Raw genomic sequence first — 16292 nt, 5'->3', positions numbered from 1 at the left:
GGCCCCTCCACCACGTAATAGGGAAGTGTGTCCCCCTCCACCACGTAATAGGGGAACGTGTGTCCCCTCCACCACGTAATAGGGGAACGTGTTCCACTCCACCACGTAATAGGGGACGTGTGTCCCCTCCACCAGTAATAGGGGAACGTTCTCTCCTCCACACGTAATAGGGGAACGGTGTGTCCTCCTCCATCACGTAATGGGAAGGTGTGTCCTCCCATCACGTAATTAGGGGAACGTCTCTCATCACCGTAATAGGGGAACTGTGATGCTTCCTCCTCCAATCGACGTAATTAGGGGAACGGTGTGTCCTCCTACCATCACGTAATAGGGGAACGGTGTCCTCCTCCATCACGTAATAGGGGAACGTGTTCCTCCTCCATAAGACAATAGGGGAACGTCTCTCCTCCACCACGTAATAGGGGACTCTTCTCCTCCTCCACTCACGTAATAGGGGAACGTGTGTCCTCCTCCACCAGTAATAGGGGTAACGTGTGTCCTCCTCCATCACGTAATAGGGGAATGTGTGTCCTCCATCACGTATAGGGGAACGTTTCCTCCTCCACAGTAATAGGGGAACGTGTGTCCTCCTCCATCACGTAATAGGGGAAGGTGTGTCTCCTCCATCACGTAATAGGGGAACGTGTGTCCTCCTCCATCACGTAATAGGGGAACGTGTCTCCTCCTCCATCACGTAATAGGGGAACGTGTTCCCCTCCATCACGTAATAGAGGAACGTGTGTCCCCCTCCATCACGTAATAGGGGAACGTGTGCCCCTCACATCACGTAATAGGGGAACGTGTGTCCCCCTCCATCACGTAATAGGGGAACGTGTGTCCCCTCCATCACGTAATAGGGGAACGTGTGTCCCCTCCATCATGTAATAGGGAACGTTCTCCTCCTCCATCACGTAATGAGGGAACGTGTCCCCCTCCATACGTAATAGGGGAACGTGTGTCCTCCTCCCATCACGTAATAGGGGAACGTGTGTCCCCCTCCATCACGTAAGGGGAACGTGTGTCCCCTCCATCACCGGTAATAGGGGAAGGTGTGTCCTCCTCCATCACGTAATAGGGGAACGTCTCTCCTCCTCCATCACGTATAGGGGGACGTGTCTCCTCCTCCATCACGTAATAGGGGACGTGTCTCCTCCTCCATCACGTAATAGGGGACGTGTCTCCTCCTCCATCCCGTAATAGGGGGACGTGTCCTCCTCCATCACGTAATAGGGGACGTGTCCCCTCCTCATCATATAGGGGACTTGTCTCCTCACATCACGTAATAGGGGGACGTGTCTCCTCCATCACGTAATAGGGGGACGGTGTCTCCTCCTCCATCACGTAATAGGGGGACGTGTCTCCTCCTCCATCACGTAATAGGGGACGTGTCTCCTCCTCCATCACGTAATAGGGGACGTGTCTCCTCCTCCCATCACGTAATAGGGAACGTGTTGTCCTCCTCCACCACGTAATAGGGGAACGTGTGTCCTCCTCCATCACGTAATAGGGGGAAGTGTGTCCTCCTCCATCAGTAATAGGGGAACGTGTGTCCTCCTCCATCACGTAATAGGGGAACGTGTTGTCTCCTCCATCACGTAATAGGGAAGGTGTTGTCCTCCATCACGTAATAGGGGAACGTCGTTCCTCTCCATCACGTAATAGGGGAACGTGTCTCCTCCTCCATCACGTAATAGGGGAACGTGTGTTCCCCTCCATCACGTAATAGAGGAACGTGTGTCCCCCTCCATCACGTAATAAGGGGAACGTTGGTCCCCTCATCACGTAATAGGGAACCGTGTTCCCCCTCCATCACGTAATAGGGGAACGTGTGTCCCCCTCCATCAGTAATAGGGAAAGTGTGTCCCCCCTCCATCAGTATAGGAACGTCTCTCCTCCCATCACGTAATAGGGGAACGTGTCCCCCTCCATCACGTAATAGGGGAACGTGTGTCCCCTCCATCACGTAATAGGGAACGTGTGTCCCCTCCATCACGTAATAGGGGAACGTGTGTCCCCTCCATCACGTAATAGGGGAAGGTGTGTCCTCCTCCATCACGTAATAGGGGACGTCTCTCCTCCTCCATCACGTATAGGGGGCACGTGTCCTCCTCCATCACGTAATAGGGGACGTGTCTCCTCCTCCATCACGTAATAGGGGACGTGTCTCCTCCTCCATCCGTAATAGGGGGACTGTCTCCTCCATCACGTAATAGGGGACGTGTCTCCTCCTCCATCACGTAATAGGGGGACTGGTCTCCTCCTCCATCACGTAATAGGGGGACGTGTCTCCTCCATCACGTAATAGGGGACGTGTCTCCTCCTCCATCACGTAATAGGGGGACGTGTCTCCTCTCCATCACGTAATAGGGGGACGTGTCTCCTCCTCCATCACGTAATAGGGGACGTGTCTCTCCTCCATCACGTAATAGGGGACGTGTCTCCTCCTCATATCACGTAATAGGGGGACGTGTCTCCTCCTCCATCACGTAATAGGGGGACGTGTCTCCTCCTCCATCACGTAATAGGGGGACGTGTCTCCTCCTCCATCACGTAATAGGGGAACGTCTGTCCTCCTCCATCACGTAATAGGGACGTCTCTCCCCTCATACGTAATAGGGACGGTCTCCTCCATCACTAATAGGGACGTGTCTCCTCCATCACGTAATAGGGGGACTGTCTCCTCCTCCATCACGTAATAGGGGGACGTGTCTCTCCTCATCACGTAATAGGGGCGTGTCTCTCTCCATCACGTAATAGGGGACGTGTCTCCTCCTCCATCACGTAATAGGGGGACGTGTCTCCTCCTCCATCACGTAATAGGGGGTGTCTCCTCCTCCATCACGTAATAGGGGACGTGTCTCCTCCTCCATCACGTAATAGGGGACGTGTCTCCTCCTCCATCACGTAATAGGGGACGTGTCTCTCCATCACGTAATAGGGGACGTGTCTCCTCCTCCATCACGTAATAGGGGAACGTCTGTCCTCCTCCATCACGTAATAGGGGAACGCCTCTCCTCTCCATCACGTAATAGGGGAACGCGTCTCCTCCTCCATCACGTAATAGGGAACGCGTCTCTTCCTCCATCACGTAATAGGGGAACGCGTCTCCTCCTCCATCACGTTAATAGGGGAACGCGTGTCCCTCCATCACGTAATAGGGGAACGCGTTTCCTCCTCCATCACGTAATAGGGGAACGTGTGTCCTCCTCCATCACGTAACAACCTGTTGGCCTCCAGTTGAATCACTAACTCTCATGTAGTTTATTCATTTCCCCCCAAAAAAGCATAAATTGAAAATGTTTTTTTTTTTGTTTCCCTGTTTTTTCAGAGTGTGCGTGTGACACACTGTCGAAGCCAAAATGTCTTCTGGTAGGTTTCTGTATGATTCCACATGAATGATGTGTCCCTGTTATCTCTGTAATGGATGTGTCCGTGTTATCTCTGTAATGGATGTGTATCTCTGTGTTTGTTTGTGCTGTATAGCTGTGCTGTTCGCTGGCTGACATGTTGTCTTCTGAATAGGGAGAGACCATGCAGGTGGACAGGGCTTTCCTAACAGACCCAACTAACCAGTGTTCCTGTAAGAGATTTAACTGTGGTAAGTGCACGGGTATMATTAGACAGTAACCCACCTTTTCCATTATACTATCATTTCATATTTCATATTATATAAGTGTGTTCATGTATAGTACATTTTCAATTAATGTGTGTTCATGTGTTCATGCATGTCTGTGTCTGTGTTTGTCTGTACCCCTCTTACAGTGCGTGAGGCGGTGTGTGTGGACGGGGAGCGGGGTGTTATGCGTCCGGGACAGACCCTCGTGGATCACAGTGAGGAGGGGATGTGTCTCACCACCCAGTGTAGCCACAGTCTGGATCCCACCACGGGCTTCCACCACCTCCGCACCGCCACCACCAACTGCTCTGCTCAGTGCCAACCGGTTAGTCAGTTAGCATCAGGATGCTAATGTCTGATACCTCAACTGCTGCAAATGCTACTACTGCTGTCACTATTCAGTACTACTAGCCTACTGCTAGTATCTGATACCTCACTAGTATCTGATACCTCAACTGCTACTTAATGCTACTACTGCTAGTATCTGATACCTCAACTGCTACTAATGCTGACTACTGCTAGTATCTGATACCTCAACTGCTACAAATGCTTACTAATGCTAGTATCTGATACCTCAACTGCTACAAATGCTACTACTGCTAGTATATGATACCTCAAACTGCTACAAATGCTACTACTGCTGTCACTATTCAGTACTACTAGCTTACTGCTAGTATCTGATACCTCAACTGCTACAAATGCTACTACTGCTGTTACTATTCAGTACTACTAGCCTACTGCTAGTATCTGATACCTCAACTGCTACAAATGCTACTAATGCTAGTATCTGATACCTCAACTGCTACAAATGCTACTACTGCTGCACTATTCAGTACTACTAGCTTACTGCTAGTATATGATACCTCAACTGCTACAAATGCTACTACTGCTGTCACTATTCAGTACTCCTAGTCTAATGCTAGCATCAGATACCTCAACTGCTACAAACACTACTACTGCTGTCACTATTCAGTACTACTAGCCTACTGCTAGTATTGATACCTCAACTGCTACAAATGCTACTACTGCTGTCGCTATTCAGTACAACTAGCCTACTGCTATTATCTATGTACCTCAACTTGCTACAAATGCTACTACTGCTAGTATCTGATACCTCAACTGCTACTACTGCTGTCGCTATTCAGTACTACTAGCCTACTGCAGGATCTGATACCTCAACTGCTACAAATGCTACTACTGCTGTCACTATCAGCAGTAGCCTACTGCTAGTATTGCTAATACAGGTACTATTACTCGTACTACAGTATATATGAATATATCAACTCAGGAAAAAAAGAAACGTCCTTTTTTCAGGACCCTGTCTTTCAAACATAATTAATAAAAATCCAAATAACTCAAAGATCTTCGTTGTAAAGTGTTTAAACACTGTTTCCCATGCTTGTTCAATGAACCATAAACAATTAATTAACATGCACCTGTGGAACGGTCGTTAAGATACTAACAGCTTACAGACAGTAGGCAATTAAGGTCACAGTTATGAACACTAAAGAGGCCTTTCTACTGACTCTGAAAAACACCAAAAGAAAATGCCCAGGGTCCCTGCTCATCTGTGTGAACGTGCCTTAGGATGTTGCAAGGAGGCATGAGGACTGCAGATGTGGCCAGGGCAATAAATTACAATGTCTGTACTGTGAGACGCCTAAGACATCGCTACAGGAGACAGGACAGACAGCTGATCGTCCTCGCAGTGGCAGACCACATGTAACAAACACCTGCACATGATCGGAACATCCGAACATCACACCTGCGGGACAGGTACAGGATGCAACAACAACTGCCCGAGTTACACCAGGAACACACAATCCCTCCATCAGTGCTCAGACTGTCCGCAATAGGCTGAGAGTGGCTGGACTGAGGGCTTGTAGGCCTGTTGTAAGGCAAGTCCTCACCCGACATCACCGGCAACAACGTCACCTATGGGCAAAACCACCATCGCTGGACCAGACAGGACTGGCAAAAAGTGATCACATCTGGGACCGTTGGATTGGATGGTGAGGGCTAGGGACATTCCCCCCAGAAATGTCAGGGAACTTGCAGTGCCTTGGTGGAAGAGTAGGGTAACATCTCACAGCAAGAACTGGCAAATCTGGTGCAGTCCATGAGGAGGAGATGCACTGCAGTACTTAATGCAGCTGGTGGCCACACCAGATACTGACTGTTACTTTTGATTTTGATCCCCCCTTTGTTCAGGGACACATTATTCTATTTATGTTAGTCACATGTCTGTGGACCTTGTTCAGTTTGTCGCAGTTGTTGAATCTTGTTATGTTCATACAAATATTTACACATGTTAAGTTTGCTGAAAATAAATCAGTTGACAGTGAGAGGATGTTTCTTTTATTGCTGAGTTTATATATATATATACACAACTACCGGTCAAAAGTTTTAGAACATCTACTCATTCAAGGGTTTTTCTTAACTTTTTACTATGTTCTACATTGTAGAATAATAGTGAAGACATCAAAACTATGAAATAACACATATGGAATCATGTAGTAACCAAAAAAACCTAATGAAAATCAAAATAATTTTACATTTGAGATTCTTCAAATAGCTACCCTTTGCATTGATGACAGCTTTGCACACTCTTGCCAAGTCCATATATGGCAAGAAAAACTCAAATAAGCAAAGAGAGATGACAATCCATCATTACTTTAAGACATGAAGGTCAGTCAATACGGAACATTTCAAGAATTTGATAGTTTCTTCCAGTGCAGTCGCAAAAACCATCAAGCGCTATGATGAAACTGGCTCTCATGAGGACCGCCACAGGAAAGGAAGACCCTGTATTCATTAGTTACCAGCCTCAGAAATTGCAGGCCAAATAAATACTTCACAGAGTTCAAGTAAGACAAATCTCCACATCAACCTTTCAGAGCAGAATGTGTGAATCAGCTTTCACGGTCAAATTGATGCAAAGAAACCACTACTAAAGGACACCAATAAGAAGAGACTTGCTTGGGCACGAGCAATGGACATTAGACCGGTGGAAATTGTCCTTTGGTCTGATGAGTCCAATTTGGAGATTTTTGGTTCCAACCGCTGTGTCTTTGTGAGACGCTGTGTGGGTGAACAGATGATCTCCGCATGTGTATTTCCCACCGTGAAGCATGGAGAGAGGAGTGTTATGGTGTGGGGTGCTTTGCTGGTGACACTGTTGGTGGTTTATTTACATTCACACTTAATCAGAATGGCTACCACAGCATTCTGCAGCATATACCCATCCCATCTGTTTGGGCTTAGTGGGCTTATTTGTTTTTCAACAGGAAAATGACCCAACACACCTCCAGGCTGTGTAAGGGCTATTTACTAAGAAGGAGAGTGATAGAATGCTGCATTAGATGACCTCCACAATCCCCCGACCTCAACCAAATTGAGATGGTTTTGTGATGAGTCGACTGCAGAGTGAAGAAAAAGCAGCCAACAAGTGTTCAGCATATGTGGGGAACTACTTTAAGATTGTTGGAAAAGCATTCCAGGTGAAGCTGGTTGAGAGAATGCCAAGAGTGTGCAAAGCTGTCAAGGCAAAAGGTGGCTATTTGAAGAATCTTAAATGTAAAATATATTGGATCAGCATATGTGGGAACTACTTTAAGATTGTTGGAAAAGCATTCCAGGTGAAGCTGGTTGAGAGAATGCCAAGAGTGTGCAAAGCTGTCAAGGCAAAAGGTGCTATTTGAAGAATCTTAAATGTAAAATATATTTGGATTTGTTTTAAAAAAAATGTGGTTACTACATGATTCCAATGTGTTATTTCATAGTTGTGATGTCTTCACTATTATTCCACAATGTAGAAAATATGAAAAATAAAGAAAACCCTTGAATGAGTAGATGTTCTAAAACTTTTGACCAAATGGTATGTGTGTAGTATATATATATATATAATACATGTACTATAACTATTACTACAGTATATATGAATATATATGTTACCGTAGGCCTGTACTATCTTTTAGAACCAGATATACATCCCTCCCAAAGACCAGACGATGTGCTGTGGTGTCTGCAAGAACATCTCCTGTCTCTACCACAATGACAACGGTACTACACTCCTCTACAAGGTACAGTACAGCAATGGTTCACCCTCTGATAGGGCAGGTACCCCCAGGTTATCTAGGGTTATCTAGGGGCGGCAGGGTAGCCTAGTGGTTAGAGCGTTGGACTAGTAACCGAAAGGTTGCAAGTTCAAATCCCCGAGCTGACAAGGTACAAAATCTGTCGTTCTGCCCCTGAACAGGCAGTTAACCCACTGCTTCTAGGCCGTCATTGAAAATAAGAATTTGTTCTTAACTGACTTGCCTAGTTAAATAAAGGTAAAATAAAAAATAAATAAAATAAAAAATCAGTCCTAGTACTACCCTCTGATAGTCCTGGTACCCCCAGGTTATCTAATCAGTCCTGGTACTACCCTCTGATAGGCCAGGTACCCGCAGGTTATCTAATCAGACCCTCTGATAGGCCAGGTACCCCCAGGTTATCTAATCAGTCCTGGTACTACCCTCTGATAGGCCAGGTACCCCCAGGTTATCTAATCAGACCCTCTGATAGGCCAGGTACCCGCAGGTTAACAACATTGCAGATCATCAAGGTAAAGTAATATTGTATTGATCTGGATGATTGTATTGATGTTTCAGCCTGGGAAGTCGTGGGTGTCAGACTGTATGAAGTATGACTGTATCGACACACTGTCTGGCCCTACCCTGGTGTCCTACTCATTCAGCTGTCCACCCTTTAACCAGACAGAGTGTATGAAGGTACAGTTAACACACACACACACACACACACACACACACACACACACACACATGTTTTGGTCATTCTTTGTAACACTACTACCTCTCTCTGATGTTATTTTAGTTGACCTTTAACCCCTGAGATGTGACTGTTGTCTCCACTCTAGATTGGTGGAACCATTGTAAGTTACATGGATGGATGCTGCAAGACATGTGAGTAAAGAGAAAGACAACCTGTCCAGCTATAGTTTCTGGGGAGCTTCCTGTACGCCCATGTTTAGTCTCTTCCTGTATCTCCATGTTTAGTCTCTTCCTGTATGTCCATGTTTAGTCTCTTCCTGTACGCCCATATTTAGTCTCTCCCTGTATCTCCATGTTTAGTCTCTTCCTGTACGCCCATATTTAGTATTTTCCTGTATCTCCATGTTTAGTCTCTCCTGGTTCTCCATAGTGTTAGTCTCTCCCGTGTATCTCCGATGTTTATGTCTCTCCCTGTATCTCCACTGTTTAGTCTCTCTCCTGTATCTCCATGTTTAGTCTTCTACGGTATCTTCCATGTTTAGTCTCTTCCTGTATCTCCATGTTTAGTCTCTTCTGTCCGCCCATCTATTTTAGTCTCTCCTGTATCTCCATGTGTTAGTCTCTTCCTGTTTGCCCATTGTTTAGTCTCTTCCGTGTATCTCCATGTTTTAGTCTCTTCCTGTATCTCCATGTTTAGTCTCTTCCTGTACCGCCAATATTTTGTCTCTCCCTGACTCTCCATGTTTGGTCTCTTCCTGTACCTCCACTGTATTTGCTATTTTCCTTGTATCTGCCATGTTTATCTCTCCCTGTATCTGCCATGTTTTAGTCTCTCTATACTGTACGCCCATGTTTAGTCTCTTCTGTATCTCCATGTTTAGTCTTTCCCTGTATCTCCATGTTTAGTCTCTTCCTGTATCCCATGTTTAGTCTCTTCCTGTATATCTCCATGTTTAGTCTCTCTCCTGTATCTCCATGTTTAGTCTCTCCCTGTACTCCATGTTTAGTCTCTCCCTGTATCTGCCATGTTTAAGTCTCTTCCTGTATCCCCATGATTTTGTACTCTCTCCCTGTAGTCTCCATGTTTAGTCTCTCCCTGTTATCTTCCTAGTAGTTGAGTCTCTCCCTGTTCTCTCAATGGTTTGTACTCTTCTCTCCTGTTATCCCATTGCTTTTAGTCTCTCCTGTATCTCCATGTTTAGTCTCTCCTGTTCTCCATAGTTTTCTCTCCCTGTATCTCCAGTTTCAGTCTCTTCCTGTATGCCCATGTTTAGTCTCTCCCTGTATCTCCATGTTTAGTCCTCTTCCTTATCTGACTCCGATTAGTTTAGTCTCTTCTGTCTTCTCCAGTTTAGTCTCTACTGTATCCTGTCTTAGTCTCTTCTGTATCTCCATGTTTAGTCTCTTCCTGTATCTCATGTTTAGTTCCATCCTTCTCTCCTGTATCTCCATGGTTCTAGTCTCTCCTGTACCCATGTTTAGTCTCTCCTGTATCGCCATCGTTTAGTCTCTTCCTGTACGGCCATCATATTTCAGTTCTCTCCTGTATCTCCATGTTTAGTCTCTGCTCTGTATCTCATGTTTAGTCTCTTCCCTGTATCTCTCCATGTTTAGTCTCTTCCGTATTCCATGTTTAGTCTCTCTCCTGTATCTCCATGTTTAGTCATCTCTCCTGTAATCTCCATGTTTAGTCTTTTCCTGTATTTCCCCATGTTTTAGTCTCTTCCTGTCATCTCCATGTTTTAGTCCTCTATCTATTCCTGTATCTCCATGTTTAGTCTCTCTTCTGTATCTCCATGTTTAGTCCTCTTCCTGTACGCCCATGTTTAGTCTCTTCCTGTTCAATTTTTACGCTCATTCATGTTTAGTCTCTTCCTGTATGCCTATGTTTAGTCTCTCCCTGTATTTCCATGTTTAGTCTCTCCCTGTATCTCCATGTTTAGTCTCTCCCTTAGGCCCATGTTTAGTCTCTCCCTTTAGGTCCCATGTAGTCTCTCCCTGTATCTCCATGTTTAGTCTCTTCCTGTACGCCATATTAAGTCTCTCCCCACCTTCTTTCTACTGAAGTTAATCTTTGTTACTTGTTTGTCTGTTAACTAGTGTGTTTCCCAGTACATGTTTGTCCTTCAGTTTATGACCTGACCCGAACTTCAATCAGACATTTTCTCACTCCGTCTTATGCTGAAATATATTGTTTCCCCCATTTGCGGAAACTACCTACTGTTTTACAGGCATACCTACACGCAATATGATGTTGTGGCTCCTACTATGTCCCCCCGTCCCCCCCCCCCAAAGGGTCTATTCAAGTATAAGAAACAGAATGCTTCTCAGTGAAAATAACCAACATACACTTTACAAGCAAAATAATCTAATCTGACATCCATGTTACCATTACTGCCAAAGGCCACACTGGGCGTATTCAGAGGAATTCAACATCCATACATGAATTGGTTCACCACCAATGACAAATGTAAACCAACAGTTTTACAACCCCAGTATTGTACTATATAACTGCTACGACAGTATTTAGGTAACTTCATTGAAAGAATATAGAACTAGATATGATAGAGTTGGGTTCACTTTTCTTCATTTTTGGTGTGTTCCGGTGTGCAAGCTGTACCATCATCTAGTACCAATCCCCCCAGGTACCGGATATTCTCTCTTTCCCTTCCCTGTTAGTCCCTCTGACACCCACAGTTAACACAAACTGTGAACGAGGTACCCGTCATTGATATAGAGCTCTGAGACAACCGAGGCTTGCCAACCATTGTTGGATATCCAACAATGTACCTCCTTTTTTTTTTACAGAAACAATTAACAGTACGGAATCAAAACAGACTCTAAAAAAAAAAACACGTTTTTTTGTGTCATTTTGTTTGTGTTGTCATCCACTATTTTGTTGCATTTTTCCTCAATTGTCCTCTGCGGATCACATGACACAGCTAAATCTTTTCGCCCATTTTGCAGCTGTCGGGCAGTGGCATTGTTGATCGCCACAATGTACTGTTGGTAGTGGCGATGTAGTCTGCAGTCGTTTAGATGTCTGCCATTGGTTGTGTCTGAACTGTAGTAGGTCATCTTTTAGTACTGCTGAACTACTGGTGTTGGGGTTTGTACTGTCGCTAATGTTTTTGGCTAATATGGTATAATTTGGATCCATTTATAAAATATATTTGCGTGATCGCTCTTTTATGTATGTATACTTGCATAGTTTCCCCATCCTAGTCTTCCTGAAAAATGATGTGCGGTAGCACTGAATATTTTATGGCCATATTATCCCAACATAACATCACCTGCTAACAGTTACTAGATGGATTCTGTGAAGGGTATTGTGTTTGTTTCTGAAACTGTGTTTAAATTTAATACTTTTATAGATGTATATAGTGGGCTTTTCACTCTTACGACATGACGTATCCGTGTTACTTAGGCGATAATGTAAGATATTACATTAGCTCCATGCATTTAACAGGATATGTCATTTTGTCATGCTTTTTTTTTTGTTGTCATAAACTATTGCAAAAAAATATTATGACATACGCAATAATGTTCAGTGCTTATACCGTTTAGATTGTCAACATTATGTCTTCTGCTTGAAGTAGTTGAAATAAGTAGACCCTTGTCAATAGGTACAGAGGGTAATACACGTGTTATCATCACATAGAGTTCTTAGTTAACACATTTTGGTTGATTGACTGGGCCGCTACGTGGGGGAAGAATTATGTGATGGAATTACAACCACTGATTGTTGGTTAACATGTTTTTTTTTTTTTTTTTACAACTGAGCTCGTCTACTACAGATGATTAACCAATAGGCTTAACGCAATCGGCAGAGTTCTCATACAATTGATTTCAAGTATGAAATATCTTCCTGGCCTCCTTAAACCCATTGCATATTAAAAACAACAGTGCCGCCGGGGTATTGTAGGTAACAAAAGCTTTGTGTCTTTATGTACCGCATTTACCTTCTGACAGCATGAGAACAGTTGTAACTGTTTTTTGCTCCCTCCGTCTCTCTCTGTTCATGTGTATTCCTTCATGGTTTTGTTCTTTCCTTTCTATAACGGTCTGGCAGATCAGAGTTCTGGTCTAATGGTTGGTCTTCAGAAGACCAGATCCAGACTGATGGGATTGTCGGTCAGAACCAGATTAAGGCTGATGGGATCTGTTGGTCAGAACCAGATCATACTGATTTGGAGTGTGTTGTGTCAGAACCAGAATCCCGACTGATGGGATGTGTGTCAGAACCAGATTAATGACTGATAGGGATGTGTGTGGTCAGAACGACACAGATTAAGACTGATAGGCGATGTGTGGTCGAAAAGATTCCAGGACTGAAGGGATGTGATAGAGTCGTTCAGAATCGGGTGATGGGTTAATGTGTGGTCAGAACAAGATTCCAGTACTGATGGGATGTGTGGGTCAGAAAAGTAGTTATGACTTTGATTGGGATGTGTGGTCAGAACCAGATAAGACTGATGTGATGTGTGGTCAGACCAGTTTATTGACTGGATTGTGATGTGTGGTCAGAACCAGATTAAGACCTGATGTGATGTGTGTCCAGAGACCAGATTAAGACTGATGGATGTGTGGTCTAAACCAGATTAAGACTGTGATGGGATGTGTGGTTCAGAACCAGATTAAGACTTGATGGGATGGTTGTGGTCAGAACAAGCATCCAGACTGATGATTGTGTGGTCAGAACAAAATAGACTGATGGGATGTTGTGGTCAACCAGATTAAGACTGATGTGATGTGTGGTCAGAACCAGATATAAAGACCTGATGCTGATAATGTGTGGGTCAGAACAATTAGAACTGATGGGGAATGTGTGGTCAAGAAACCAGATTAAGACTGATGGGATGTGTGGTCAGAACAGATTAAGACTGATGGGAATGTGTGGTCAGAACAGATAGACTGATGGATGTGTGGTCAGAAAGAAATCAGACTGATGGGATGTGTGGTCAGAACCAGATTAAAGACTGATGGGATGTGTGTCAGAACCAGATTACAGACTGATGGGATGTGTGGTCAGAACAGATCCAGACTGATGTGATGTGTGGTCAGAACCATGTATCCAGACTGATGTGATGTGTGGTCAGAACCAGATCCAGACTGATGGGATGTGAGGTCAGAACCAGATCCAGACTGATGTGATGTGTGGTCAGAACAAAAGTTAAGATGATGGATTGTGTGGTTCAGAACGGATTAAGACTGATGGGATGTGTGGTCCAGAACAGATTAAGACTGATAGGGATGTGTGGGTCAGAACAGATCTCAGACTGTATGTGAATGTGTGGTCAGAACCAGATCCAGACTGATGTTGATGTGTTGGCACTTAGTGTTGGTTAAAAACCAGATTAATGATGGGATGTGTGGGTCAGAACCAGATCAGACTGATGGGATGTGTGGTCAGAACCAGATTCCAGACTTGATGGGATGTGTGGTCAGAACAGATTAAGACTTTGATGGTGATGTGTGGTACAGAAAAGATCCAGACTGATGGATGTGTGGTCAGAACAAGATCCAGACTGATGGGATGTGAGGTTTCAAAACAGCTAGATACTGATGGGATGTGAGTGGTCAGAACAAGATCCAGACTGTTGAGATGTGTGGTCAGAAACAGATCCAGACTGATGTTGATGTGTGGTCAGAACCAGATTAAGACTGATGGGTGTGAGGTCAGAAACCAGATACAGACTGATGGGGTGTGAGGTCAGAACCAGATCCAGACTGATGTGATGTGGTGGTCAGAACCAGATTAAGACTGATGGGATGTGTGGTCAGAACCAGATTCAGACTGATTGTGTCGATCGCTGCTCAGACCCAAGATAGACTGGATGTGATGTGTGGTTCAGAACCATGGTTAAGAACTGATGGGATGTGAGGTCAGAACCAGATCCAGACTGATGTGATGTGTGGTCAGAACAAGATCCAGACTGATGTGATGTGTGGTCAGAACCAGATTCAGACTGATGTGATGTGTGGTCAGAACCAGATCCAGACTGATGTGATGTGTGGTCAGAACCAGATTCAGACTGATGTGATGTGTGGTCAGAACCAGATCCAGACTGATGGGATGTGTGGTCATTGTATTTGTGAACCCTGCAGGTAAAGAAGATGGGAAGTCCTGTCAGAAGGTGACAGTAAGGATGACGATACGGAAGAACGACTGTCGCAGTAACAGACCGGTACGTTTTTTTTGTCTTAATTGATTCTGACCTGGTTAAATAAATGTTACATCAAAATGTAGGAACAGCACTATGTCTGGGAAACTTGTTTCTGGATGAGTAGGAGGGTCAAGCCCGTCATAGATTATTGTGCCACGATAGTTGAGCAATATCTTCATCACGATAACGGCTTTTATCTTGATGTCTTAAAAAAAAACGCAAAAAAAAAGCTAATCTTTATGTAGCATTAAGGATAATTCATAGCCCATCTATGCCACCTGGATTAAAGAGGTGAGGTCATTTTATATGGCGTAGATCAGCTACGAACTGTTCTTAATGCTACATTTGGCGTAGTCGGCAGGATTAGGATATTCACATTTAGCATTACATCTCCCTTGTTACATTTTGTTGTTGGTTTTTTCCTCCAGGTCAACATAGTGTCATGTGACGGGAAGTGTCCGTCGGCCAGTATTTACAACTACAACATCAACACGTACGCCAGGTTCTGTAAGTGCTGCCGTGAGATGGGGCTGCAGAGGCGCTCCGTGCAGCTCTACTGCACTGGCAACTCCACGTGGGTCAACTACTCTATACAGGAACCCACCGACTGCTCCTGCCAGTGGTCTTAGTGGCCACAAAGAGACACACACATGACCGTATGCACACATGAACACAAATTACGTATACACGCACACACACACACACACTGCAGAGACACTACTATTGTATGTCAGAGGGACAAGAGAAGGTTGGGTATAGCAGAGCATGGTTGAGTGGGTTTGGGGCTTTGGGCAGTTGAAGGTGGGTAGGGATGTGTATGAACACAGCACATGATGGCAACTATACAGGCTGAGAGGAGGAGGAYGCTATGTGAATGGCTGTCATCCTACCTAACCAAAAGGCACCGTTACACTTCATGTTGTTGTTTTTTGTTTCTCTTTATTTAAACTCTGCATTTCTATCTCTGAGAGTCAGTCTAGATGTCAGGTAACTTTGTGTATCCAGAGCTGTAGGGTCAGTGTCCCGGTTGGAAATGGTGTTATTTCACAGTTTGTTATCTTCATATACCTCATTGGTAGCTCTTTCAGAGGCGTGGTCAAGTCACAAAAAGCCACAACAATTTGAAACATAATTTGAGTATGTTTTCATTGACATTAAGAATACACAGCTTTAGTACTGTAGCTAAATTCAACTCCAAAGTGTATTGTACTACACATACACTACCATTCAAACGTTTGGGGTCACTTAGAAATGTCTTGTAAAAACCAATACTACAAACTAAGAACTGAACAAACAAATAACCTAACTACACACTAAGATACACAACATAACTATCACAATAACACAACTAACTGATACACCATAAACTAACTGATACACAATAACTAACTGATACAACAAATAACTACAACTAACTGATACACAATAACTACAACTAACTGATACACAATAACTACAACTAACTGTACACAATAACTAACAACTAACTGATACACAATAACTAAACTAACTGATCACAATAACTACAACTAACTGATACACAACAACTACAACAACTGATACACAATAATCAACTAGCTGATACACAACAACTACAACTAACTGATACACAACAACTACAACTACTGATACACAACAACTACAACTAGCTGATACACAACAACTACAACTAACTGATATGCAAAATGGTGAACCTGTGTAGCAAAAATAAGCAAACGTGTGTAGTCCCGCAAT

At 44.2% G+C, this 16292-nt stretch overlaps 1 protein-coding gene across 1 annotated transcript; it reads left to right on the top strand.

Moving 5' to 3' along the window:
- Nucleotides 1-3324: 3324 nt before the first annotated feature.
- On the top strand, nucleotides 3325-15808 carry LOC112078938 (otogelin-like protein). Its single transcript, XM_024145038.2, has 8 exons — nucleotides 3325-3369; nucleotides 3523-3598; nucleotides 3763-3941; nucleotides 7594-7698; nucleotides 8272-8391; nucleotides 8538-8583; nucleotides 14500-14579; nucleotides 14987-15808. Exons 2-8 carry the CDS (start codon nucleotides 3532-3534, stop codon nucleotides 15185-15187), a joined length of 798 nt encoding a protein of 265 aa, XP_024000806.1. The 5' UTR covers nucleotides 3325-3369; nucleotides 3523-3531; the 3' UTR covers nucleotides 15188-15808.
- Nucleotides 15809-16292: the final 484 nt, after the last annotated feature.

This window comes from Salvelinus sp. IW2-2015, unplaced genomic scaffold (assembly GCF_002910315.2).
Source record: "Salvelinus sp. IW2-2015 unplaced genomic scaffold, ASM291031v2 Un_scaffold6553, whole genome shotgun sequence".
NCBI classification, from domain to species: domain Eukaryota; kingdom Metazoa; phylum Chordata; class Actinopteri; order Salmoniformes; family Salmonidae; genus Salvelinus; species Salvelinus sp. IW2-2015.
This window is presented reverse-complemented; position numbering and strand designations above follow the sequence as displayed.

Excerpts from the sequence above, each read along its gene's own strand:
- LOC112078938 (XM_024145038.2), top strand. The coding sequence starts at position 3,532 with ATGCAGGTGGACAGGGCTTTCCTAACAGACCCAACTAACCAGTGTTCC. Across the intron at positions 8,392-8,537 it reads ACCAGACAGAGTGTATGAAG|ATTGGTGGAACCATTGTAAG; the intron begins GTACAGTTAACA and ends TCTCCACTCTAG. Across the intron at positions 8,584-14,499 it reads GGATGGATGCTGCAAGACAT|GTAAAGAAGATGGGAAGTCC; the intron begins GTGAGTAAAGAG and ends TGAACCCTGCAG.